A 26,410-nucleotide genomic window follows, 5' to 3' on the forward strand; every position below is an offset into this window, starting at 1 on the left:
ATACGTCTTTATGCTGCTAGGATCTTTCCAAAGAAAAATGTCCTTAAAAGAAAATCAGTACGTGCTACACTCCTAATATTTACATTCACTCGCAAGCATTGATTTTTGGATCTAATTCCTTGTGCACTTCTGTGATTAAATTTTAACAAGGAATGTCTAAGCCTTTTTGGATAGCAAGGGATTATGGACCCTCAGCTCCCAGAACACAGTAAGGACACTACATCAGTTTAAAGGTTTAAAGGTTTAAACCTTTCATGTAAATTGGCACCGATAATTTTTCAATCCAGTGTATTTGGACTTTAAGCAGATGGTTAAGAACACTCATAACTCATCTTGCAACTTGAAGATGTAATAGCTTATCTTATAAGAAAAAAAATTGAATTATGAAACCTCTTTATGTCTATGAATATGGAAATACAGATTATTTTGTTAAGATGATGTTTATAAGTTTAATTTTCATTGGAGTAAATTCTTGGGACATAAGATGACTTTTAATTATAAACTTCTTTGATTTTTCTCCCCTCAGAGCTGTGCACCTCTACGCTCATAGATTTGTCGGCATTGTTGGGCAGCACAAGAGATTCGGTGTTGAGAATATATTGGTCTCTTTTTGGCTTCCTGTGCCATGGATGACGTGATACAATTTTGGGACATGAGTTACCTGTATGATGACGAAGTGGATGGTACATTGAAGGTAACGATAATTTTTTAAGCAATCATCATAGTTTCAGATATCTGTCGGTTTTAAGTTTGGCAAACTATCCTGAAATATGGCTATTTATTCTGAAACCGGGCTGTTTGTCTTCTGAAATTAGTTTTGTTCTGGCGTAGATACAAACCCTCCGCTATTTATAGGGGTATACTTTCGGCGTAGCTGAAAGTATACCCCTATAAATAGCGGAGGGTTTGTATACATACATACATATACCAAGGCACTTCCCCCAATTTTGGGGGGTAGCCGACATCAACAAAGAAACAAAAACAAAAAGGGGACCTCTACTCTCTATGTTCCTCCAGCCTAACAAGGGACTCAACCGAGTTCAGCTGGTACTGCTAGGGTGTCAAAGCCCACCCTCCCCCGTTATCCACCACAGATGAAGCTTCATAATGCTGAATCCCCTACTGCTGCTACCTCCGTGGTCATCTAAGGCATCGGAGGCAGCAGCAGGGCCCACCGGAACTGCGTCACAATCGATTTTGGTATATTCTAAAATTTGGCTACATAACATCTTGAGATTTGGCTATTTATCATTCCAAAATAGGCGGTTTTTCATCCTGAAACCTAATGGTGTTTCATCCTGAAATCTAATGGTGTTTCATCCTGAAACCTAATGGTGTTTCATCCTGAAATGTAGCTATATTTCCTACTGAAATCTGGCTATCTATCTGAAAATATGGATGTATATCTTCCTCCCTTTTAACGCAAAGGGCCTTGGTTGGATTTTGCCAGTCGTCTCTATCTTGAGCTTTTAATCAATACTTCTCCTTTCATCATCTCCTACTTCACGTTTCATAACCCTCAGCCAAGTAGGCCTGGGTCTTCCAACTCTTCAAACTTGTATCTCATAGTAATTCTAATTGTTCATCAAAAGGATTAACACTACACAGTATTCTAGAAATTTCATACCAGGTATTACTAGATTGTGGAATGAACTTTGTAATTTGGTAGTTGGTTCTGTGAACTTCAGAAGTTCAAACTTACAGCGAAGATTTTTATGATGAAGAGATGAACAAGTTTTTCTTCAGAGTTTATAAATGACAGATATATTTTAACGTTGCTACTGATTTTAAGAAAATGTATTCATTACTTCTCATACATAGTTTATTTCCTCATTTCCTTTCTTTCTTGTTATTTTCCCTGTTGAAGCCCTTGGGCTTGCAGCATTCTGCTTTTCCAACTGTGGTTGTAGCTTTGCTAGAAATGATAATAATAACGGAAGGGTTTTTCCCCAGTTGCATTTGGGTACTGAAGGGTCTCACAAGCCCCAGCACTGGACTATATAAACTAAATTCATAAATCCAATCTAATCCTGAGAAGAGATGTTTCAGAGAATCTCTATTATCGTGCAGTGTGCGCCACTTGTAAGAGGTATCCCTCTGGGTGACGTGATTTAATAAAAAGATCAATTCATCCTTTCTCAAACCTCATTGCCAACTCTATAAGTAGGTTCTCTAGCTCTCCATTTATTATTAGGAAGTGTTCTTCATTGATTCTTTTACCAACTGTGTATTATAAAGTCTGAATGCCAGTCTTACGTTTTAGTAATCGGATAGCCCACTTACATTATTACTGTAGTAAATCTTCTCGCCATACTTTTCCCCAGTTATTTTTAGGAAGTGTTCTTCATTAATTCTCTTACCAGCTGCGTATTATAAAGTCTGAATGCCAGTCTTACGTTTTAGTAATCTGAATGTCCACTTACATTATTACTGTAGTAAATCTTCTGGCCATACTTTTCACCAGTTAATTTTAGGAAGTGTTCTTCATTAATTCTCTTACCATCTGTGTATTATAAAGTCTGAATGCCAGTCTTACGTTTTAGTAATCTGAATGTCCACTTACATTATTACTGTTGTAAATCTTCTCGCCATACTTTTCTCCAGTTATTTTTAGGAAGTGTTCTTCATTAATTCTCTTACCATCTGTGTATTATAAAGTCTGAATGCCAGTCTTATGTTTTAGTAATCTGAATGTCCACTTACATTATTACTGTAGTAAATCTTCTCGCCATACTTTTCTCCAGTTATTTTTAGGAAGTGTTCTTCATTAATTCTCTTACCAGTGTGTATTATAAATTTTGAATGCCAGTCTTACGTTTTAGTAATCTGAATGCCCACTTACATTATTTCTGTAGTGTCTTCTCGCCACACTTTTACTATAAACATAGCAAGGGAACTAGTAAAATCAAGCTGAAATTCTGTCGTAGAACAGTCTTCTCTTGCTTTTTCATATTTTTCATTTTCATAGGAAGGTTACTAGGGCTCTTGCATACATTTTCGGGAGAACTTCAAAAGTTCAAACTTGCAGCAAATCTTTTTATTTTGAACAGGCTGACATAAGGTTTTTTTTATAGTCTTATGTATGAGATATCTTATTAAATGTTATTACTGTTATAAAAATATTTTATTCCAATTGTTCATTATTTATCAGGTTGTTTATTTATTTCCTTTCCTCGCCGGGCTATTTTTCCCTGTTGGAGTCCTTTTGGCTTATAGCATCTTGCTTTTCCAACTAGGGTTGTAGCCTAGCTAGTAATAATAATAATAATGATAATAATAATAATAATAACTGGCATCTTGTGGTTCAAAGTAACCTTTACTTTGATTGTAGATGCTTCCACGTCCTAAGTGTTGGTGTACCTTTGTTGTCATGTCTTTGGGCAAACTATAGCTATCAGCCAGCATTTTTCCTTGGTCAAATATATATATATATATATATATATATATATATATATATATATATATATATATATGTTTCTCTAGTACTGTACAATATACAATATACATACATACATATACCAAGGCACTTCCCCCAATTTTGGGGAGTAGTCGACATCAACAAAGAGACAAAAACAAAAAGGGGACCTCTACTCTCTACGTTCCTCCCAGCCTAACTAGAGTAAAGCTGGTACTGCTAGGGTGCCACAGCCCACCCTCCCACATTATCCACCACAGATGAAGCTTCATAATGGTGAATCCCCTACTGCTGCTACCTCCGCGGTCATCTAAGGCATCGGAGGCAGCAGCAGTATGTCATATAAAAATTATTGGAGGATTGTGGCTTTAGGATTGGAATATGCTTGCAATGCTGGATGCTTTTTTACATGATTATTATTATTATTATTATTATTATTACTAGCCAAGCTACAACTCTAGTTGGAAAAGCAAGAGGCTATAAGCCCAAGGGCTCCAATAGGGAAATATAGCCCAGTGAGGAAAGGAAATAAATAGATGATGAGAACAAATTAACAGTAAATCATTCTAAAAACTGTAACAATGTCAAAACAGATATGTCATATAGAAACTATTAACAACGTCAAAAACAGATATGTTATATATAAACTATAAAAAGACTCATGTCAGCCTGGTCAACATAAAAACATTTGCTCCCACTTTGAACTTTTGAAGTTTTAATAGTTTAACATTTGGGAATATAAAGAACTTGATTTATAGAATTATGGTGGGTTTGTAATACAGTGCTTTTTGGTTTGGCAGCCATGAGTTAATATTTTATTAAGACTTGTTTCAAAATTTTGATAATTCCTTCCATGCTATAAATAGTATTGTTGTTTTGGTAATTTTATATTTCACAGCACTACATTTGAAACTTGACGTTAGGGAATCATTAACAGTTACGTGTTGAGTTGAATTTGTAAGCATTTCATGCCATTGTTTTTTCAGGGCCACAAGAAACTCGACAAGGGATTCAACCTTGAATCCTCAAAACGACGGAACCGCTGCGATTTCTTTTCGGATATCCCCGAAAAGATGGAATCCGATGATGAAGGGGGCCCAGTTGCGGGGCCAAGCCGCACTACAGATTAATATTTACGGTCCTTTTATTTAACTACCTTGTTATAAGAATTTAGTGATGCAATATCTTTATCAGAGTCTACTGCCATCAAGGGAAAATACATCATTGTTGAAGGTGCTGTAAGGGACTTGTTGTGTGATTAATGTAATTAACGATTTTTGTTTGTAATATACCTTGGAAAACACTGCCACAGAGTTATGAGTTGGTTAGATCATTCACACCTTGAGGAGTTGTCAGGTAGCTGTTGTCCAGGTAGGGTAATTGCCCCGGGGCTCTGAGGTTGCGAATAGGTGGTGTGGGTCCTTTCCTGCTATTGGCCTCATTGGTTGGTGAGTTGCAACCCGAAGGTCGTCCATTGCTACCACAGAGGGAACTTGTAAGGTGAGTTTTAACTACAAGCTATATCTAGGCCTATTCCAAGAAAGTATGGCATCTAAGATTACAATGGACATGATTAACCCTTTTACCCCCGGAGTATCTGGAAATTTCCAACCCTTAACCCCCAGGGGGTTATTTTTTTCCCAGCACATTTTGCAGTATATTTTTTTTAAATTGCTCTAACAACCTTAATTTTTGTCATAGAGAGGTCAGGTTGGTCTCATTCTCTTGGAAAATGCCTGAATTTTCTCAAAAAATTATCAAAAAATATGAAAAACAAATTTTTATAGCATTTTTTTGCAAGGACATACCGGTACGTCCATGGGGGTAAAGGGATGGCTTTTGTGAAACGTACCAGTACGTCCTTTGGGGGTAAAAGGGTTAAGCCATTCACCGGCGAAGGAGACGTTGTGTCATGGTTGAAGAAGGTGACCTTAGTGGCTAAGCTACAGAGAAAAGTTGACTTAGCCAGTTTTATTCCTTTGTATCAGGAGGGTGATGCTCTAGCACTTTATATGGAGATGGGTGATGAAGACCAAGAATGTGCGGCAAAAATTCAAGAAAAATTGAAAGTAGCCTTTTCTGATGATCCGTTCTCTGCTTTTGGAAAACTTGTTCAATTGAAGTGGACGGGAGAACCAGTTGATGTGCATGCTAATGAGATTAGGAGGCTGGCGGGTTTAGCTAAGCTTGATAAGGTTGGTTTAGAAAATGTTGTAAAACTAACGTTTGTTAATGGTTTTCCAGATAATATTAGTGTTGCTTTACAGCAATTGCCAAATGTGATGACAATGGCAATGAGTGAATTGATTAGCCATGCTAGGATTTTGTCATCTAAACAGCAAGATGGTGTGGTAGCTGTAACTGTCAGAAAGGGTGGAGAAGGAGTTGGTGCTAAACATGAGAATACGGGTAGGCCTTTCCAGTTTAGGGGTCAGTGTTTCCGATGTGGTGGCCCTCATATGATAAAAGACTGTAAAGAGACACAGGTGAGGTGTTTTAGGTGTAATAAAATTGGTCATATGGCCAGTCGTTGTCAGGAACAGGTTGCGGAAAACGAGCAAGGGGTGACTACTGCGCCTGTAGCCGCCCTTTTGATGATAAAAAGGTGCACCTTGATACATTGCCTATAATTGATGTTTGGATTGGTAATTTGACTGTAGATACTGGCTGCTCTACATCTGTGGTACATTCTAAATTTGTACCTCACTGTAAAGGAGAAGTGTACATCAGTGCTTTTGATGGGAGTCATATTAAGTGTAAAGTTGCAGATTGTGTGGAGCTGGGTGTGAACGGTAAATGTGTGACAGTGAGGTGTGTAGTGTCGAATCAACTGGTTAATGGCGTTGATGTGGTGTTAGGAGTTGATGTTATTGACCAATTGGGAGGTGTCACAGTGACCCAAGGAAAGGTATGTTTTGGTGCTTTTGGTGTTGCTTTATTTGGTCAAGAAATTAAGTTTAGACTTGGTGGTGAGAGGGATAAAAATAGTTCAACAGTTATAATTGAAGATCCAGACTTTCATGCTAGGTTTGATGGACAGAAATGGACAGTCAGGTGGTTTTGGGAAAATAATGAAACTGTGACACTGAAGAATAAAGTAAGCTATTATGATAAAAAGCTTGATGGTTGGAAGAAGGAAGAATTTGAGAAGGAAGTGGGCAGGTGGATTGCCAAATGTATTTTAGTTCCATGGAAAGAAAAGGTTGACGTTGGTATCATTCCTCTAATGGCAGTGGAACAGCCAACAAAGAACAAGGTGAGACCAGTGCTTGATTTTCGGGAACTTAATGTGAATGTCAAGTGTCACACTGGTGATGATGTGACTGATGTATGCAGTGAGACACTGGGGAAATGGCGACAGACAGGTGAGAATGTGTCTGTTGTGGATTTGAAGTCGGCCTACTTACAGTTGAGCGTTGACGAAAAATTGTGGCCATATCAACTGGTGAACTATAAGACAGACTTTTTGCCTTACAAGATTGGGATTCGGGTTGAACTCTGCACCACAGATTATGACTAGGATACTAAAGACTATATTAAGTAAGGATGAAAAAATAGAGAGAGCAACCAGTTCATATATAGATGACATTCTTGTGAATGAATCGATAGCCTCTGCTGATGAGGTGATTAGACATTTGAATACCTTTGGGTTGATAACAAAGCTCCCTGAGTCAATCAATGGAGGTGCTGCTTTAGGATTGCAACTGCAAAGAGTTGGAGGAGAGTTGATGTTCCAGAGAGGTAATAAGGTGCCTAAAGTTGCAGATATGCTTACAAGGAGGGAATTGTTTTCAGTTTGTGGTACATTAGTGGGTCATTATCCCATTGCTGGATGGTTAAGAATTGCATGTAGCTACATTAAGAGAAGAGCCTCAGGAGCACGTTGGGAGGATCCTGTTGGTGAACAGTCCATGATGATGGTTAAAGAAGTAATTGGGAGTAAAGTTGGATGATCCTGTGAGAGGAAACTGGTGTGTCCAGAGAGTAAAGCATGGTGTTGTGTGGTGTGATGCCAGCAAAATTGCTATGGGTGTAGTTTTGGAGATTAATGGCAAGATTGCTGAGGATGCTGCTTGGCTTAGAAAAAAGGACGATTTCAACCACATCAATGTTGCCGAACTAGAAGCTGTTTTGAAAGGAGTAAATTTAGCCATTAGATGGGGTTTAGAGTCGATAGAGGTGAGGACTGACTCTGCAACCGTGGGGGCATGGTTGAAATTTATAGTCGGTGCTGAGAAGCGTGTCCACACAAAAGGAGCTGCTGAGATGATAATCAAAAGACGCTTGGGTACATTGAAGGAATTGATTACTGAGTTCGGTTTGAGTATCGTTGTTCAGATGGTGCCTTCAGAGAAGAATAAAGCTGATATTTTGACAAGTCAAGAAGAATTGGTTGGTGAGCAGTGAAGTTGAAGATGCACATCTCTGTGCAGGAGCTGTAGTTGGTATAACAGAGTTGCGTAATAAACACCATATGGGAATTGACAGAACACTATATTTAGCTAAAAAGATGGATCCTCAAGTTTCCAGAGAATGTGTGAAGAAGGTAGTTCAATGTTGTGATCGTTGTCAGTCCATTGATCCAGCGCCTGTGATGCACAAAGGTGGCGAATTAAGTGTTGAAAGAAACTGGCAGCGCCTAGCTATTGATGTTACTCATTACAGACAGGTACCCTATTTATCAGTGGTGGATTGTGGTCCAGGTCGTTTTGCAATATGGAGGCAGGTAAAGAGAGATGCTCAAGAAAAATCTGGTGAGTTGAATAGCATCTTTTTGGAAAGAGGGCCAGTTGACGAACTATTACTGGATAATAGTACAGCATTTAGGTTGCAGTGTTTAGGAGATATGTTGTCTCATTGGAACACTGTTAGGGTGTTTCGGGCTGCTTATCGACCAGGAGGAAATGGAATAGTTGAAAGACATCATAGGACCATCAAGGCTATTGCAGAGAGAGGAGGAATTAGTCCTATAGAAGCAGTATTTTGGTACAACAGCACACCAAGATCTGGACAAGTTGAATCGTCTGTTCCACAACTTTTGGTATACAGATATGAGTGGAGGTATCCTTCAGTAGTCCCCAGTGGAACAGATACCAGCCAAGACAAGCCCCTTTTAATTAAGATGGGAGCGGAAGTGTGGGTGAAGCCGCCAAACGCCCATTGTACTACTCAATGGCGTAAAGGGATTGTCACTCATGTGAACTCTTCAAACAACATTTCCGTTTATGGAATGCCAAGGCATGTGTTGGATGTGCGACCAGTTATAGTTCCAGCTTCCCTATCTGATGGCTCAGGCGAAATGTCAAGTGATGATTCAGTCTCTGAAGAATCAGTGGAACCACAAGTAAGTGTTCAAAGAGAAAAGGGAGAAAATCAGCTGCCACAGAGGAATAGAAAACCACCTGTATGGATGGCTGATTATGTTTCTGATTAAGTCTTGTGCTGTTTGTGTGTGTGTATGTATGCATGTATGTATGATGCGTGTTGATCTTAAGATCAGGTGGGCGTGCTGTGTGATTAATGTAATTAACGATTGAGGAGTTGTCAGGTAGCTGTTGTCCAGGTAGGGTAATTGCCCCATGGCTCTGAGGTTGCGAATAGGTGGTGTGGTTCCTTTCCTGCTATTGGCCTCATTGGTTGGTGAGTTGCAACTCGAAGGTCGTCCATTGCTACCACAGAGGGAACTTGTAAGGTGAGTTTTAACTACAGGACTATTGCGGTTAGTATACCTCCTACATTGCATAGGGGTTGCTGCTTATGGCATGTAATATATAAACAGGCAATTTAAGAAAAGAAAAAAAGTACTTGAGGTCAAGTAAATTTTTTTTTTCTTAACTGGCCTTAGCTTGCCAAGGACTTCCTAAATAGACTGCCAAATAATAATGTAGTCTTGGGCTGAGTACCTCCTGCAAAGCAATGACCACATCAGGCATCAGACAAGAACCAAACTACTCTTGTGGGCTATAACTTATAGTCTAACAGCCGCAGCCATAGAGACAAGTTCCAGGCAATCTCAAACGAGTGAATGCAGCATCCCTTTGTCTTGTAAGTGGATCCATGTTTTGACCTCTGGGATCCACTTTCTTATATCTGCTCTGCTATTCAACTTCTTAGCTTTTCCTTCATAGTTCACCTGCTGAGTTTTATTTCAGTTTAACTTTGGCACTGAAGGCCCTCCCAGACCCCTGGGACAGGCTATGAATGAAGCCCAAATTTCATAGATAAATCTATGGTACCTCCCAGATAATGCTTAAATTCTTTTTCAGAATTGTTACATATTGGAGATTTGATGTTTTTAATAAATCTAAAGACTAATTAGTCTAAAGAGTTATGTATATACAGTAAGTTACTGTCATGGCTGCCCTTGTGAGGGCGCTTGTGTCGACTTTTTCCATCTAGATACTTTTGTTCCTTGTATCTCCCTAATCCTACCTCACCACGTTCATCCATCTGATCTGCTGATGCCCCACACTCCTCCTCCCCAACACTGGCATGTTCTTAGTACTTTTGATCATTTCCATAACTCAGACAGGCTTCCATTCCATTCTACATTACATTATCATCATCATTTTTATTCTTGAGTCTCTTTGCATCAATAACCGTAGGAGGAAATGATGATTATTATTACTAGCTAAGCTAAAACCCTAGTTGGTAAAGCAGTGTGCTTCCCAAAGGGTTCCAACTGGGAAAAATAGCCCAGTGAGGAAAGGAAATAAATAACTATATGAGAAGTAATGAACAATTAAAATATGTTTTAAGAACAGTAACAACATTAAAAGATCTTTCATTTATAAACTATAAAAAGACTTATGTCAACCTGTTCAACTTAAAAACATTTGCTGCAAGTTTGAACTTCTGAAGTTATACCTCACATTCTTCTTATATCATGTATATCCCTCATTTCTTGCACAGTGTAAAATCCAGACGTCGGATGCCGTCCGGGAGAATAGAAAATCACTTGTATCACCGGTAAAGGCGCCATAACATACCACTTTTTTGACACTGGTAGTTTTCACTGATACTTTCTGTTATTTCCTGAATAAATGTTCTCCTGAATTCTTATCTGTGACTGCTGATTGGCGACGTCCGGCTTTTATCCTAACAGGGTAAAATAGCGGGCAGTTGAATAGTGTAATGTTGACGTCCGATTGAGATTATTCTTAATAACATGAAAATAAACCAATATTTTTCGAGCATTTATTCAGAAAATAACAGAAAGTATCGGTGAACATTACCAGTCACATAAAAGCGGTGTATTTTCGCGTCTCTCCCGGTGATACAAGCGATTTTCTATTCTCCCGGACGGCATCCGACGTCCGGATTTTACGCTGTGCCCTCATTTCTAGTAGTGATATTTCGGCAATCCTTTTCACCATCCCCATCTCTTTATTTCCAATAGTTCCTCCTCAGTGCCAAACTTTCTAATAATTTTTTTTTTTTTTAATAATTTGGTCTACTGTAAAACGCGACAGTGAGAACTTGGGACTAAAAAACATGAAAAAAATGGTGGTAGTAGAATTAAAAAACCTGGAACCTCCAAATTGTATCATCATGATGGACCCAGGAACAATAAACCAAATATATATTTGTATATTTAGGTACAGTAAATAATAACACGATGTAAGATGTAATAATAATAAAGAAAAGAATACTTAATAGCAAAAGTTGCTCTTAACAGTATGAAGACCTTATTGACAAACAACAGGAGAGGCATTCAGACAAGAGTTAGAGCACTGATAAGCTAGGTATGGTCCACACTTATAGGTGGGAAATGTGGACATTAAACAAGAACTTGAAAAATTGAATAAATACAGCTGAGTTGTGATTTACACAAGATTGTCGAAGGTCAGATGAACTGAGAAAGTGGCAGATGAGTAGGTATTGAGGAGAGTGACTCAGGAAAAGGTCAATTGTAAAAGTTATATAGAGGCAAATGAAAAGATGAAACTTTTGTGCCTTAATGGACAGATAGGAAAAGAGCAAGAATCCTGCAAAGAAAAAAGTTCCTGCACAGCTTAATGGAGGTTGTAAATGGGAATGTAATAGCTGGAAATTTATACATAGAACTATAGTCCATTTCTTTTAGCGATGCAGATTTGCACCGACTTGCAGCGGTGTCCTTTTAGCTCGGAAAAGTTTCCTGGTCGCTGATTTGTTAGAATTATCTCGTCCAACCAATCAGCGATCGGGACACTTGTCCAAGCTAAAAGGGCACCGCTGCGAGTCGGTGCAAATCTGCATCGCTAAAAGAAATGGACTATAGAGATAGTTCAAGATGGAGGCCAGAAGATATTCTTTAGCTGTGGTAAGTAGTTCTTCTAAGAGAAGGACACAACAAATTTCCAAAATCAAACCAGTGTTCTCTTGTCTTTGGATATTGCCATAGTCTCTGTACCATGACCTTCCACCGTCTGGGATTAGAGTTCTCTTACTCTAGGGTACACTGGGGCACGCCTTTCTATCATATTTATCTTCCTTTTGTTTTTGTTTTTAAGTTTTTATATATGAAAGATCTAATTTAATGCTGTTACTGTTCTCAAGATAGTTCATTTTGGTTGTATTCTTCTCTTGTAATGCATTAATTTCCTTGTTTCCTTTCCTCACTGGGCTATTTTTCCCCTGTTGGAGCCCTTTGGCTTATAGCATCGTGCTTTTCCAAGGTTACATTGCCGTGTAATACACTACAATAATACCGACCTGTCACCTACGTTAGGTAAGGTTAGGTCTACTGTGACTGCTTTGGTTTGAGTATTTGCAGTGTTGTTCAAATTATTTTTTAACGATAAAAAATCTAAAAATCATAATATTTTCGCAGTCATTGACGTCTAAAAGTTGTTAGGAGACCCATATAATGTAATGGAGAAACTCCAATATGTAGCAAATATAATTTAGTCCCCCAATGGAAAGTTTTCTCTCCCTCCATATTCTCCGTTTTCTTTATCATTTAATCATAAACTATTGTAAATTACTTTGGATTTCGATTTCATATCAGTTAATGTGTATTATCCTTTAAAGTATAACATATTTTTATTCATAAGTGATACTTTATTAAGTAACACAATTTCTGTTTTGATATTTTACACAAAAAAGTTATAAAATTGAGATAAACTTCGACGTTGAGACGTCTAATATAGCGTAAGTTCCAGGTTCCTCGTTGCTCTCTCCACAACACTATGATTGTGGTCATACTACTAGAAGTGTAGTATGTAAAATTCATTATCATTAGTTAACTCCTACACAGGCTGCACAGCTTACATACTTTTACTTCTAATTTCAAGGGCCTGTCTAATATACAGGGCAACATCTATACACAAGCTGCACAGCTTACATACTTTTACTTCTAATTTCAAGGGCCTGTCTAATATACAGGGCAACATCTATACACAAGCTGCACAGCTTACATACTTTTACTTCTAATTTCAAGGGCCTGTCTAATATACAGGGCAACATCTATACACAAGCTGCACAGCTTACATACTTTTACTTCTAATTTCAAGGGCCTGTCTAATATACAGGGCAACATCTATACACAAGCTGCACAGCTTACATACTTTTACTTCTAATTTCAAGGGCCTGTCTAATATACAGGGCAACATCTATACACAAGCTGCACAGCTTACATACTTTTACTTCTAATTTCAAGGGCCTGTCTAATATACAGGGCAACATCTATACACAAGCTGCACAGCTTACATACTTTTACTTCTAATTTCAAGGTGTTTCGAAATCCCTTGTTCTTAGAGTAAACGGGAATTGAAATGCTTTGGGACGTGTCCTTGTTTTTGGAAAATGCATAATTTAAAAAACAGATTCATACAAAGGAATGGCCCTCATCCATATATTAGAGAAATCGATATGGATAAGGCAATCCTGATAATAAAGAATTGGGAAAACAAAGTTAAAATGCTCAAAATAAAATAAATCATGGGAAAAATACATAGATGATGTTTGTGACCTATGCAAAGACAAAATAAATATTGCAGAACATTAATTTGCATCCAAAAATGAGTAAAGTTAAAGGAACAGGATACAATATAAACCTAAATAAGCTGGGCCATGAATCTGAAAGAAGAATTTAAAGTACCATAAGGCCAAAACTGACAAAATATTATATCCCAGCTGATTTCAAGGTACATTATGATAAGCTTAAAACGAAAGATCTTTACTAAGATTTGCTTACTTTACAGGAAAATATCTCAATTGGATTACTGAATAGAAGTTTAGAGGCTTTGCTCCTGTCAAACTTATTTTGCAAAGTGAGCAATTAGGAATCAGGAACCATGACTTTGACCAGGGTATTAGATGTGTAGGTGCAAAGAGCTTTACTCTGCAGAAAGTTCACTGTTATTAGTGACCCCTTACGAAGAGAGTACAACTTGTGTACTTCCATAGCAGCTCTTCTAGGAGAAGGACATTCCGGAAAATCAAACCATTGTTCTTTCTCTTGGACAGTACCTTAGCCTCTGTACCATAGTCTTTCACTGTCTTGGGGGTAGAGTTCTCTTGCTTGAGGGTACACTCAGTCACTCTATTTTATCTTATTTCTCCTCTTCTATTTTTTTTAAAGCTTTTATGGTTTGTATATGAAATATTTATTCTCATGCTGTTATTGTTCTTAAACTATTTCATTTTAATTTTCAATTACTTTTCGTGTAGTTTCCTTATTTCCTCTCCTCACTGGGATATCTTCCCTATTGGAGCCCTTGGGCTTATAGCATTCTGCTTTTCCAACTAGGGTTGTAGCTTAGCAAGTAATAATGTTAATGATAATAAGATATTAGGCAATATATCTTTTTTAATGCTAAATTCTTTAATTCTATGCTACTGCTTCAAAATTTTCTGAATTCTGTGCTATTGCATCTAAATTTTCTTAGTTCTTTATATATAAATAAATGCTCTGTCGTATCATATGCTTCACTGCACAACCCAAAAAGCATATAATTTTCTTTCCTATTTCTATAAATTTTCTTTTAGTTTTATCATAAGCAACTTTGTCTTTATTACTATGACTTCTTCCTAAAAGTGTTAAGCTCACGTATCTCTTCTAACATTACCATTCATAAACCTTAACTTTGTCATTTATAAAGAAAGATAAACAGAATTTTAACAGCCATATGAAGAGGAAAATAAGAAAATAATGTGATATATCTTATCTAAGGAAGAAATATATTAAGAGTCATTTCTAAAGAAAGATAAAAGAATTTTAACAGCCACACGAAGAGGAAAATAAGAAAATAATGTGAAATATCTTATCTAAGGAAGAAATATATAAAAAGTAAAGAATAACTGCTCACTCCGCAAAATAAGTTTGCGGCCACTCAAGAAGAAGAAGAACCGCACAAGTGCAAAGCTTCTTTAATAGTGTAAACAAAGTCACGTTTTGAATATGAAAAGTGAAAAAGTTACGGTAACTCGGTAAGCTTTATTTAACTTATTTTATGGTTAACATATAGTTTTTATTGATAAAATGACATGCATAATAACGTAGGATATATTTTAAATAGGAATTGTAAGGGATGTTATAACCAATGAAGCCATTAAACCCAATAATCGCTTCATTTCTAAGGTTAGACTGGCTGTGTGGAATTGTCGTATTTTAGAGAAGCATGTGGGAGATAAATAACCTTTACCTCATTACGTAAGATTTTTAGAGATTATAGACATTTATTATAGACATTGTACGTCATTCCTTAACTGAAATAGCCCATAGACCTTATGCAATAAGTTATTTTGAATGTGCATCATCAGAGGGTAGTAGGTGTATGGGTAAAAATTTAGGAGCCTATGTATATCAGCGGCCATATCCTTCCTCGTGCATAGAAAATGGGAATTTTTGGAGCCTTTGTATTTCAGCGGCCAGTTCCTCACGCGTTTATTAAAAATGGACATCAACTAACCTAAACTTTCTCCCCTAACCTACAAGCCGTGTCCTGACCTACTTACCTAACGGGGGCCAGCTAACGCCTCCCTGCCACCCCCTTATAATGCCATATTCTAAGTTTGACTTAATACATACGGGTGGCCGCTATCATACGTACACCCCGAATTTTCTTCCTAATTTCTAGTTGTTTGTAAGGCATGACAGCTGTACTACTAAAACTATGTCCGTTTTGCAAAACATCTATACTAGAATACCACCTAACTTAAACTTTCCCACCTAAATGGGCTGCCTAATGTCCCCCTGTGACCCCTTTATGCTGACGTATGGTAATATTACGGTAGAGTCCCACCCAGCGCCATTAATGCTTGCCAACACATAGGAGCTTGATGTTTATCTTTTTAGGCAAGCGAAGCGTGTGTACGGCAGAGCAGGAATCATTAGACTATCAAAATATTACCTAAATCTAATGGATTTTGCTCTGCCATGCGCTGGCTTCGCTCACGTTAAAAGAAAAACTTCAAGCTCTTATGTACTGGCAAGTGGTAGTGGCGCTAAGTGGGACTCTACCTTAATATTACCCTGCTGTATTCTTAGCTTACCCTTTATCTGAATCGTAACACGTTTTACTTCTAGTAAGGTAAGGGAATTATGGAGGCTGGCTGTCATGTGTACATACAGGTGCCCGCGGTCTTACATACACCCCAAGAATGATTTAGAACAGGTATATGGATGAAGAAGTATATAAAATTATACATTGGTAAAGAAGTATCAGAGACTTTGTATATAGACAGCCAGGGGCCCTTGTGTGCATAGAAAATTGAAATTGCCTTCCCACTTTCTAGTCGTCCTTAGCCGTGGACATTGTACTGTACAGCAAAACCTGTGTCTGTCACACTGCAAAACATCTACACAAGAACACTGCCTTACCTAAGATTCCCCACCTCACCTAACTCAAGAATGGTGTCTAAACTTACTTACCTACCTTCCTTAGACTGGCGTATTCTTAGTTTACCCTGTGTTTGCTTCCCAACCCTCTTCACTCCTGGCAAGATAACACAAAATCATATTTCATATAGGAAATAAATTTTACAATTAATAAGAAAGTTTACACTTGTCCTAACAAATTACATTCACCCTATAATTATATTAACTGAAACAAAAATACAGTAGCTGTACCTACATTACTCGAATTCCCTGAAGTTGGAATATTTGGCACCAACTATTTGGACATCGCCAAGAAACGTGGGCTTGCTATTGTGCGCTGATTTTCCATCATAAACGATGTATTTCACCAACACTACACTTGGAACAAATGCCGGAATAATCACCCGGGAGTCTTATCTTATATCAATAAGATGTAAATTCCTTTTGCTGGGTAAATTTCGTAACACTCGATAGTTTTAGATTGATTGATTTAGAAAATGATTCACAAGTATCAGGTTGAACTTTGTCGCTCTTGGAGTAATGCATTGCCATCCTTGCGTCTTAAGGGCTAAGAATGGACATCTCTGACTCATGCTTGATGCTCACAGTACCTTGTTCAAAGTTTTGAAATACTGAATTCTAATTATTATTATTATTTGCTAAGCTGCAACCTTAGTTGGAAAAGCAGGATGCTATAAGCCCAGGGGCTCCAACAGGGAAAACAGCCCAGTGAGGAAAGGGAACAAGGAAAAAATTAATTGTTTTAAGAACAACAGCAATCTTAAAATAAATATTTCCTGTATAAACTATAAAAACTTTAACAAAACAAGGAGGAGGAGAAACAAGAGAGAACAGTGTGCCCGAGTGTACACTCAAGCAAGATAACTCTAAGCCAAGGCAGTGGAAGACCATGGTACAGAGGTTATGTCACTACCCAAGACTAGAGAACAATGGTTTGATTTCGGAGTGTCCTTCTCCTAGAAGAGCTGCTTACCGTAGCTAAAGAGTCCCTTCTACCCTTACCAAGAGGAAAGTAGCCACTGACCAATTACAGTGCAGTAGTTAACCCCTTGAGAGAAGAAAAATTGTTTGGTAATATCAGTGTTGTCAGGTGTATGAGGACAGAGGAGAATGTCTAAAGAATAGGCCAGACTATTCGGTGTGTGTGTGTAGACAAAAGGGAAAATGAACTGTAACCAGAGAGAAGGATCCAATGTAGTACTGTCTGGCCAGTCAAAGGACCCCATAACTCTCTAGCGGTAGTATCTTAACGGGTGGCCAACCTACTACCTGTAGGAAAAAACCCTTTGGCAATTTCCCGTCAAGTGGGGTCTGATTGGGTCGTTTTAAGTTCTATCTGTCTGGTAAGTACTTACTTGCGGGATTTAAAACATTCTGAAGTTTTTATTCGATACGAGTTTGTGATAGGGTTGAAAATAAGGGAGTTAAGTGGCTTGTGGCCATCATACATACACCACAAACTATCTAAAAAAGGTGCTTGGGTAAACTGATGTGAGATGTTACCACCAAATAATTTCCCTTGGCCCCAATGCCAGGTCCTATATCCCGAATTCCACATCGCACATAAACGTATTAGTCACGGTTACTAATGTACGTGGTGGGCTATGTTTGAATATTTTGTTACCTATTTTAAATTTGGTCATGATATAACTGACCGTTTATGCTTATTATGTGTAGCGTAGGTAAGAAAGAGTTACTTAGGGAGTTGTTACCACCTGTTATCTATTTACGTATCAATAAACTATGCTGTAATTGTTACCGGCCAATCTTTATATGAAACCAGACACTATCAAAGGTTATCATAGAACTAAGAACATTGGTCTAACTTCACTGTGCAGAGTTTAATGAACAATGTGTAAGAATGGGGCACCCATCCTAGTCAGGTTAGGCAAAATTGAAAGAAATTCTTAACAATCCTAGCCTTTTTCTTCATCGCAAAATGTGCTCTATTGCTACTGTTTTCTTATACAGTAATGTTTTTATAAAGCAACAACAGCAGGCATAAATCCTTTCATTACTATCAAAGTTAAGAATAGGTTTTGGTAAATACTGTACAGTATTGCTTCTTATAAACTTACAGTACTTCATTTGTACGGACAGTATACTGTTTTTGAGCACTGCTTGTGTCAGCTTGGTCATAATAGTTTATTTGATCTGAGGTATCAATGAGAAAAACAAACATTTTGAACATTTACGATGGGTTACCTGATGGGCGGGCTGTCAATAAAGTACTGTAAGTTTGTTTTGACTCGTATATTGTTACACAGTAGCCGTGGTAATGAAAATTACTTTTACACATCATGGTAAGTAAATTATATACAAAATGAAAGAACTTCTTAAGTCTGTTTCTTTTGGGTGTAAAGTGCATGAAGGAGATATATAGGCAAAGTGGCATCAATAATAGATAATATAGTATTTCTTGGTGCAAAATAGACCCTGTAAGGACAGTGAGACGAGCTATCACCAACAACAACTGACGGTTTATTCAAACAGGTGCGAGAATATAATACAAGGTGCGGACTGCAATGTAGCATGCGCGCTGGCGCCAATCTGGCTTGAACCAACCGCCACAAAATGTGTGTTTTTTCACACGTACAAATGCTTGAAATACAAGTCAATAGAAATATGTTGCGAAATGATAAATGCATGAAATTGTAGCTCTGAGGGAGCGGAACAAATATATACAGTTAGCCACAGTGGGGCAAAAGGAGAATTTAAATGAAATGGAGAATTTGATGAGAATGCTGGACAACGGAGGGAGCGATGTCCTTACAAGTACTCCCCCCCCCAAGACATCAGGCGGCGTAGGAGGCTGATGAGGTTAGTCTTCGTATCGTTTCGGGCGCCGGAGGGTTCCTCTTGTTCTTGAACGAAGGGCGCGTCGGTGGTCGGCGTATGGATCGCTACCTCTCGTCGTCGTTTGTTGCTTTTCTTCTCATTGGGTGCCTTGTTTTGAGGTGGCATTCTGGATCTGCCAGGTCCCGCGGAGGCAGTGTCGCTTCCTTTGAGAAACGCCGGTTTAACGCGGTCTATTGAGACCCAGTCCTCTTGGCCATGCACGTCGAGAAGGAAGGCTTTCGTCATTTTCTTGATTACTCGGTAGGGGCCTCGATAGGATCTCGTTAGCGGCTGTCGATGGGCGTCGACACGGACGAAAACATAGCCACAGCCGTCCAGGTTCCTTGGCTCGAAATGCTTAATTCTGTCCTGGTAAGTTTTAAGACATGGCCTGAACTTCCTGGCGATGTCCCTGAGATGATCCAGTGGCGTGTCGTCGGTTGATGTGGGAAAGAATTCGCCGGGAACTGCGAGTGCCTCTCCGTAAACCTTTTCAGCGGGCGATGGCTTGCCATCTGCGCGAGGGGCGGTACAAAGGCCGAGAAGTATCCAAGGAAGTCGTGATTTCCAGTCTCCGTCGGTGCAGCTCTCCATCAGGGACGCCTTGAGGGCGCGATGAGTTTGTTCAACCATGCCGTTTGCTGCAGGGTTGTATGCTGTGGTGCTGTGGTGCTGTGGAGTGTCATTCCCAAGCCATATCTCTGACAGGAAAGCGGGGCCTCTGTCCGTCGTGATGTCGTCAGGAATGCCAAATCTGCTCACCCAGCTCGACTAAAGGGCTTCGCCGCATGCTTGGGTTGTAGCTTCGGTCATCGGTAATGCTTCCAACCACCTCGTGGAGCGATCGATGATTGTCAGCAGGTAGCGAGCAGATCCCGAAGGCGGCAAAGGTCCCACGACGTCGATGTGGATGTGACCGAAACGTCTTTTCGGTTGGGGAAAATCACCTATCCCCGATTCGGTGTGATGGCTGATCTTGGTCGTCTGGCAATTAATGCATGTCTTCGCCCATTCCCGGGCGTCCATTTTGATCCCTGGCCAGATGAACTTTTCAGACAGGAAGCGAGCAGTGGTGCGTCCCGAGGGGTGTGAAAGTCCATGGATGAAGTCGAATATTTTTCTTCTGCAGGAAGCCAGAATCCAGGGACGTGGGCGGCCGGTGGTGGTGTCGCAGAGGATAGTTACTCCTGCCGGCCCGAGGGGAATTGCAGTTATCTTGAGCACAGATGGCCCCGTCAGGTGATTCTGTGCCTCTAGGTTGGTGCGCTGCTCGGATGCGAGGTTGGCGTAGTCAATTCTCAGGTGGATTGTGTTGATTTCAATCCTTGAAAGGGCGTCTGCGTCTGGGTTTTTCTTTCTGGGAACGTAGCTTATGGTGCACCCGAATTTGGCGATTGCTGCGAGATGACGTTGTTGTCGGGAGGACCATGCGTCTGTCGATTTTGTGAAGGTGTGTACGAGGGGTTGATGGTCTGTCGCGATGGTGAAGGGTGTGCCCTCCAGGATGTGCCTGAAGTGGCGGACGGCGAGGTAGACGGCGAGGAGCTCCCTGTCGAAGGTGCTGTATCTTGTTTCAGCGGGTTTCAGTTTTCTGCTGAAGAATGCCAATGGTGAAGGAGAACCATCGACGAGCTGTTCCAGCACAGTCCCACAGGCGACGTTGCTGGCGTCGGTCGTCAGTCGCAGAGGGGCGTTGTCGTCGAAGCAAGCCAGGGTGGTGGCGTTTGCGAGGGCGTCCTTTGTCCGGGTGAATGCGTGTTGTTGTGGGGAACCCCACTCAAGTTTCTTCGCCTTTCCCTTCAGGACTTTGTCGAGGGGTGTCAGGGTCTGTGCGGTGTTGGGGATGAAGCGCCTGTAGTAATTGACCATCCCCAGGAACTCCTGAAGTTGGCGGGTGGTCGTAGGTGTCGGGAACATTCTGGTGACGTCCACCTTGGTTGTCATGGGTTTTACCCCACTCGAGGACACGCGATGACCGAGAAAGTCCACTCCTTCGGCGCCGAACGTACATTTGTTGAAACGTACGACCAGGCCATTCTCCTGCAGGCGTTTGAGGACGGCGCGGACTTGCCTCTGGTGTTCCTCCTTGGTCCTTGAGAATATCAGGATGTCGTCGACATAGCAGACGCAGAATGGTAGGTCACCCAGGATGCTATCCATTAGGCGTTGGAAGGTCGCCCCCGCATTGCGTAGACCGAAGGTTGAGTATGCGAAGGTGTAGGATCCCAACGGTGTCACAATGGCAGTTTTCGGAATGTCCTCTGGAAATACGGGGACCTGGAAGTAAGACTTGAGAAGGTCCATCTTGGTGAAGTATTTCGCGCCATGCAACGCATTCGTCAGGTCTTGCATGTTGGGCAGAGGGTAGTGGTCGGGTGTTGTGATGAGGTTGAGGCGCCTGTAGTCGCCGCAAGGTCTCCAGGTCCCGTCAGGCTTCTTTACCACATGTAGGGGAGATGCCCAGGGGCTCGATGCTTTCTTACAGATACCCATGCGTTCCATGTCCTCAAAGGCGCGTTTGGCGTCCCTCAGCTTCTGGGGCGGGAGGCGGCGGAATTTGGCGTGTGTAGGAGGTCCCGTCGTCGTGATGTGGTGGTAGATCCCGTGCTTGGAGGGGGATCCCGGCGATTGGCAGAGCTCGGGCTTGAAAACGTCAGGAAATTCTTGCAGGTCGGCGTAGGGCTGCGTCATTACAGCGGATACGGACATTGTGGCAGGGCCGGCTCTTAGGGCGCGGGACCGGTAGGTTCCTGTGTCGATGATGCGTTTCCCAGCAACGTCGACGAGTAGTCCGTGGGGAGCGAGGAAATCTGACTGACGTCAGCGATGGCGAAGGGCCAGGAATACGAACGGCCCATGATAGATATCCTGAGGACTCTAGTCCCATAACACCGCATGGGAGACCCGTTGGCGGCTACTAACGAGGGGACGTCTTTGCTGGGACCACGGTCTAGGTCGGCTTGTGACGGCGGGAACGTTGACTGCATAGCGCCGGTGTCGACCATGAGTCTACGGTTGGAGACGGTGTCGAGGATATAGAAACCATTCTTGCTTTGGTTTCCTGCAGCTGCGATGGTGTTAGGTGGTTTCTTTTGGCGTCATCTTCTAGGGAAATTGCATGGTGCCCCACATTTGCCGTCGCTGCCGAACTGCTGATGGTAGAAACACCACGCTGGATTAGGCCTAGGGCTCGGACGTGTCGGTTGTGGTGGTTTCCTCCTTGCCAGAGCGTTGATCTCGTCCTCGTCGTCAGGAGGCGTTGCTGAAGAGTCTATGGAAGAGCAGCTGAAGGAGGAGAACGAAGATGATACTGATGATGCCCCGAGGCGAGATGCTTTGGAGGCCTCGTGGAGCTTCTGAGCCTTCGACAGGAGTTTGTTCATCGGAAGTGTGTCGGCGTCCGTCAGTTGGGCCCTTACGTCCTGCGGCAGGATATCTTAACACGCTTGTTTGAGCAACGAGGGTTAGAACAGGCGACATCTCAGGTCCTATATTAGCACTCGTGCAATCATCTAGGAGACACGTTGTGCTAGATGATGCTACGTTTCTATTAAAGGTCTCAGGTCTCAGGTTAGGAAAAATACATAATACTTTTAAAAAAAAATTTTATATTTCTTTTTTTGTATCAGTTGGAATACAGTATTGCGTAGTTATTTATTTTCTTTCATATTTGGGTTACTAATACTGAGTTTGTAAATTATATCCCCTGAATTTTTGGTCTTGTTTTCAATTCTTTAGTTTTTTTATTCATCTGTTCAAAACTAGTTTGCATAGCTTAGATAAGACGAACTGAGGGCTAGGTAAAAGTCTAAACTTGCAATTGTAATCAATAGCTAATATTAATTCATTTTGAAAGGAAAATTCAAAGCTTGCTTTACTTGAGCATTCAGAGCATATTATTTTAATTATTCTTTTTTTAATTCCAGATTTCTACAAGCAAAGAATAACCATTTCCGCGAACAGGAAGTCGGGGTTGATGAGCAGCGGTCTTTGATCCTAAGCCCCAAGATGAGAATGGTTTTCTCTCATGCCAAGATAAGTACTATCTATATTGTATCCTGATTCAATTTATATAGTATTATATGGAATTCAGTTTCAAATAGCCTTCAGGTTTTGGTTGTGTCTGTAATATGAGTTATTATTATTATTATTTGCTAGGCTACAACCCTGATTGGAAAATCAAGATGCTATAAGCCCAGGGGTCGCAACAGGGAAAATAGCCTAGTGAGGAAAGGAAACTAGGAAAAATTAAATACAATATTTAATAATAGTAAAATTTGAATAAATATTTTATTTCCAATATAAACTATGAAAACTTTAAAAAAACAAGAGGAAGAGAAATGAGATAGAATAGTATGCCCGAGTGTACCCTCAAGCAAGAGAACTCTAACCCAAGACAGTGGAAGACTATGGTACAGAGGCTGTGGCACTACCCAAGACTAGAGAACAATGGTTTGATTTTGAAGTGTCCTTCTTCTAGAAGAGCTGCTTATAGCTGAAGAGTCTCTTCTACCCTTACCAAGAGGAAAGTAGTTCAGCTGAATAAAAACATGCCACTTCCTGAATTAAAATTAAAACGGTTGATTCAACTTGTGTGACTTCCCCTTCTCTGACCCCACCTGTAAACAGTGTTTCAATATCTAGTGTGCTGTGGAAAGCATTCTGATGTGGAAATGTCCCCTCAGTAATGTTAATTGTCTTCAAGTATATTGTTATAAATTTTGCCAGAGATTTGGACAACATAGGTATTCAGTGATCTCCCAGGTGTCCCTCTGTATTGCTAGTGTCATTAAATTCATTCATAAAGTCAAATGCATAAATATAATTGTTTAACTCGCTTAAAAATTCTATACTCATATCTTAGTACTTAGATAATAACATTAAAAGTTTGGAATACAATGATATGAAAGATTATTAATTGTCTAAACTTTTTTCAGATGTGTTGGATTCAAGAGATGGGGGTCGTTGTATGATTCAAGATACAGTCAGTCTCATCACTATTCAACATGAATTAAAACTGAGCTTCAGAGCTGGTGGCGCTATTAATGAGACGTATTTATTACCGTTCCCTTCCGAAATAACTTTGTGCCAGTGGCAGCGTGGGTGTCCAGGTTTATTAAGGCCCTTAAAATACAACATGACTGGCTGATAAGAGATGAAACAGTTGGAAGAGCGTAAACAACATTCTAGCCTAGTGTCCCTTTTTGTCAAGCAGCCCTGAATCACAGTACCTGTGATGAGAGTCAAGTACCTGGGAATGGTCATCGATACAGAAGAGGAATTGGTTCACCTGATATAATGGCTGGATCAAATTGTCATCCTTAATCGAGCAGTTGTCCACTCTAGTCGTTTAGTCAAGTTGTGAATACGACTTATCACAAGTTTTGGCACTCCCTTTTCGTGTATCTTATATCACTGGATGAACTTTTTGTGCCTTTTCAGATTTAGTTGTTCCAACTTGGAATTTTCATGGTTTTGGCTACTCTTCAGGCCAACTACGTAAAAGATCTTTGGACTCCTCTATGGTAACAGTACCGTGGTTAACTTACCATCTATCCTATGAAATTTTGAATTAAGGGTTGGACATATATCATCTGGACCATCAACTGACAGGGTCTTGGATGTCATAAAACGTTTTCTTAGGCATCGAAGAACTCATCAGCAATGATGCACTGACAGAATGTGGGCAGCACTTTACTGAAGACTTCTTATTGATTGGCAGCCAAGATCTTCATGTGAGCAGAAGAAAACGAGTGGAGCATAGAAGAAGCTTCACACCATTCGAGCAGTCACTCGACTCGAGAGATATGTACGTCTCTTTGGCATCTGTGACGCACAATTCGGATAAATCCCTTCGTGAAGTTATTTAAGTCTTCCTTTGGAGAAAGAAAAAGAAGAGGTTTTACACTCCATCATTCTTTAGTTGGAAGAAAAAAGACCGGGTCTTTTCTATCTACAAACCCCGCGAAGGCAGGATTTGGAAGCTGAAGGCATGACTGTAATCTCACTTCAAAGAGAAGTCCCTACACAGCATAGGTATATTTAAATTTTTATTTCTGTATTGTATTTAGGGAAATCTTAATCATTATACTGAGGGGGAATTCAATGCAGTCAAGTATACGTGTTTGTGTTTCTTTGTGGATTGTGTTGCGTCTATTGAAAACACTGTTTAAATCTAAAAACTTTTTATTATGGTTTTGTGCCTGAATTTACCTATGATGTTTTGCCTGTTAGAGACAAAACAGTACTCTGAAAATGAGTCTTTAAGTTTCATGGGAATTGGAGAGTAGGACGTGCATGATTTTAGACGAGACGTTCATATTTTGAAGACACTTTATTATTCATTGTGGAATAGCTTAACGAATATGTAAGTCTGCAATTAGGCTGAGAATTAAGTAAAAGACAAGGCTTGCTACCTTATAGATGCATTTATATTGAAGATAGGATTTTCTTCATATTGAGGAAGATCAGAATTAGGAAGTATTCTGGTTTGAGAGTAAGTTGATTATTGTTTTTTTCTTTTTGCAGACCTTGTGAATGATGCCTCATTTGATTTATGACTGCCCCGGCCAGCAGTGAGTATCTGCAAGAAAGTGAGGACTCTATATCGAACGACAGAAGTTAGGGATTTCATCTTGGAAAAGAAGCTCCAGTTCATGGGAAGTCTTCTCATGGAGAATTATCTTCCAATGGACAACAAAAATCATATTTAGGTGAATATGCCATTGTAAGTAGTGTGGATATAACTTATACAAGCCGTAAGCAAACACTGTGTTCCCTTTTCTGTTTTCTAATCTTTTGTTAGTTTTCAAAAAGCTTTGAATATTTTGTGCTTCATAAACCCTTTTTTATTCCTACACACAATACAAACGTTCGACTTCGGCAAGGCTGGAAATGGCCGGTTAAACTTTTAACGAGGTAGTACCGTAGTAGTTGGCGGGTGGCGAGTAGGCCACCCCCAAGGTAGCATAACCCTTTTACCCCCAAAGGACGTAATGGTACGTTTCACAAAAGCCATCCCTTTACCCCCATGGACGTACCGGTACGTCCATGCAAAAAAATGCTATAAAAATTTATTTTTTCATATTTTTGATAATTTTTTAAGAAAATTCAGGCATTTTCCAAGAGAATGAGACCAACCTGACCTCTCTATGACAAAAATTAAGGCTGTTAGAGCAATTTAAAGAAAATATGCTGCAAAATGTGCTGGGGATAAAATAACCCTTTGGGGGTTAAGGGTTGGAACTTTCCAAAGAGCCTGGGGGTAAAAGGGTTAACATTTGCTTTGACTTAACCCGAGAAATGCGGCAATGTCATTTTACTACAGTCCC

The 26,410-nt window shown here is 40.1% G+C and overlaps 1 protein-coding gene, 1 long non-coding RNA gene and 1 pseudogene across 2 annotated transcripts; all 3 read left to right on the forward strand.

Moving 5' to 3' along the window:
- Positions 1-5,939, forward strand: part of LOC137636091 (WD repeat-containing protein 55 homolog) — a 42,395-nt pseudogene extending 36,456 nt beyond the window's left edge.
- LOC137636092 (uncharacterized) lies at positions 5,248-7,368 on the forward strand. Its single transcript, XM_068368513.1, has 3 exons — positions 5,248-5,824; positions 5,959-6,780; positions 7,025-7,368. The coding sequence occupies exons 1-3, from the start codon at positions 5,248-5,250 to the stop codon at positions 7,366-7,368; spliced, it is 1,743 nt and encodes a 580-aa protein (XP_068224614.1).
- A 7,415-nt stretch (positions 7,369-14,783) lies between these two features.
- On the forward strand, positions 14,784-25,800 carry LOC137636093 (uncharacterized). The gene is made up of 3 exons (XR_011042918.1): positions 14,784-14,830; positions 24,017-25,115; positions 25,608-25,800. It is a non-coding gene; the product is annotated as an uncharacterized lncRNA (long non-coding RNA).
- The last annotated feature ends 610 nt before the right edge of the window (positions 25,801-26,410 follow it).

Source organism: Palaemon carinicauda, unplaced genomic scaffold, assembly GCF_036898095.1.
Source record: "Palaemon carinicauda isolate YSFRI2023 unplaced genomic scaffold, ASM3689809v2 scaffold229, whole genome shotgun sequence".
In the NCBI taxonomy this organism is placed as follows: Eukaryota; Metazoa; Arthropoda; class Malacostraca; order Decapoda; family Palaemonidae; genus Palaemon; species Palaemon carinicauda.

What these genes read in the sequence shown, in the direction of transcription:
- LOC137636092 (XM_068368513.1), top strand. Translation starts at nt 5,248, where the DNA reads ATGGCTTTTGTGAAACGTACCAGTACGTCCTTTGGGGGTAAAAGGGTT. An exon ending in TGCTAAACATGAGAATACGG is followed by an intron (nt 5,825 to 5,958) that starts GTAGGCCTTTCC and finishes TGTCAGGAACAG; the next exon opens with GTTGCGGAAAACGAGCAAGG. An exon ending in GGGGAAATGGCGACAGACAG is followed by an intron (nt 6,781 to 7,024) that starts GTGAGAATGTGT and finishes ATGAATCGATAG; the next exon opens with CCTCTGCTGATGAGGTGATT.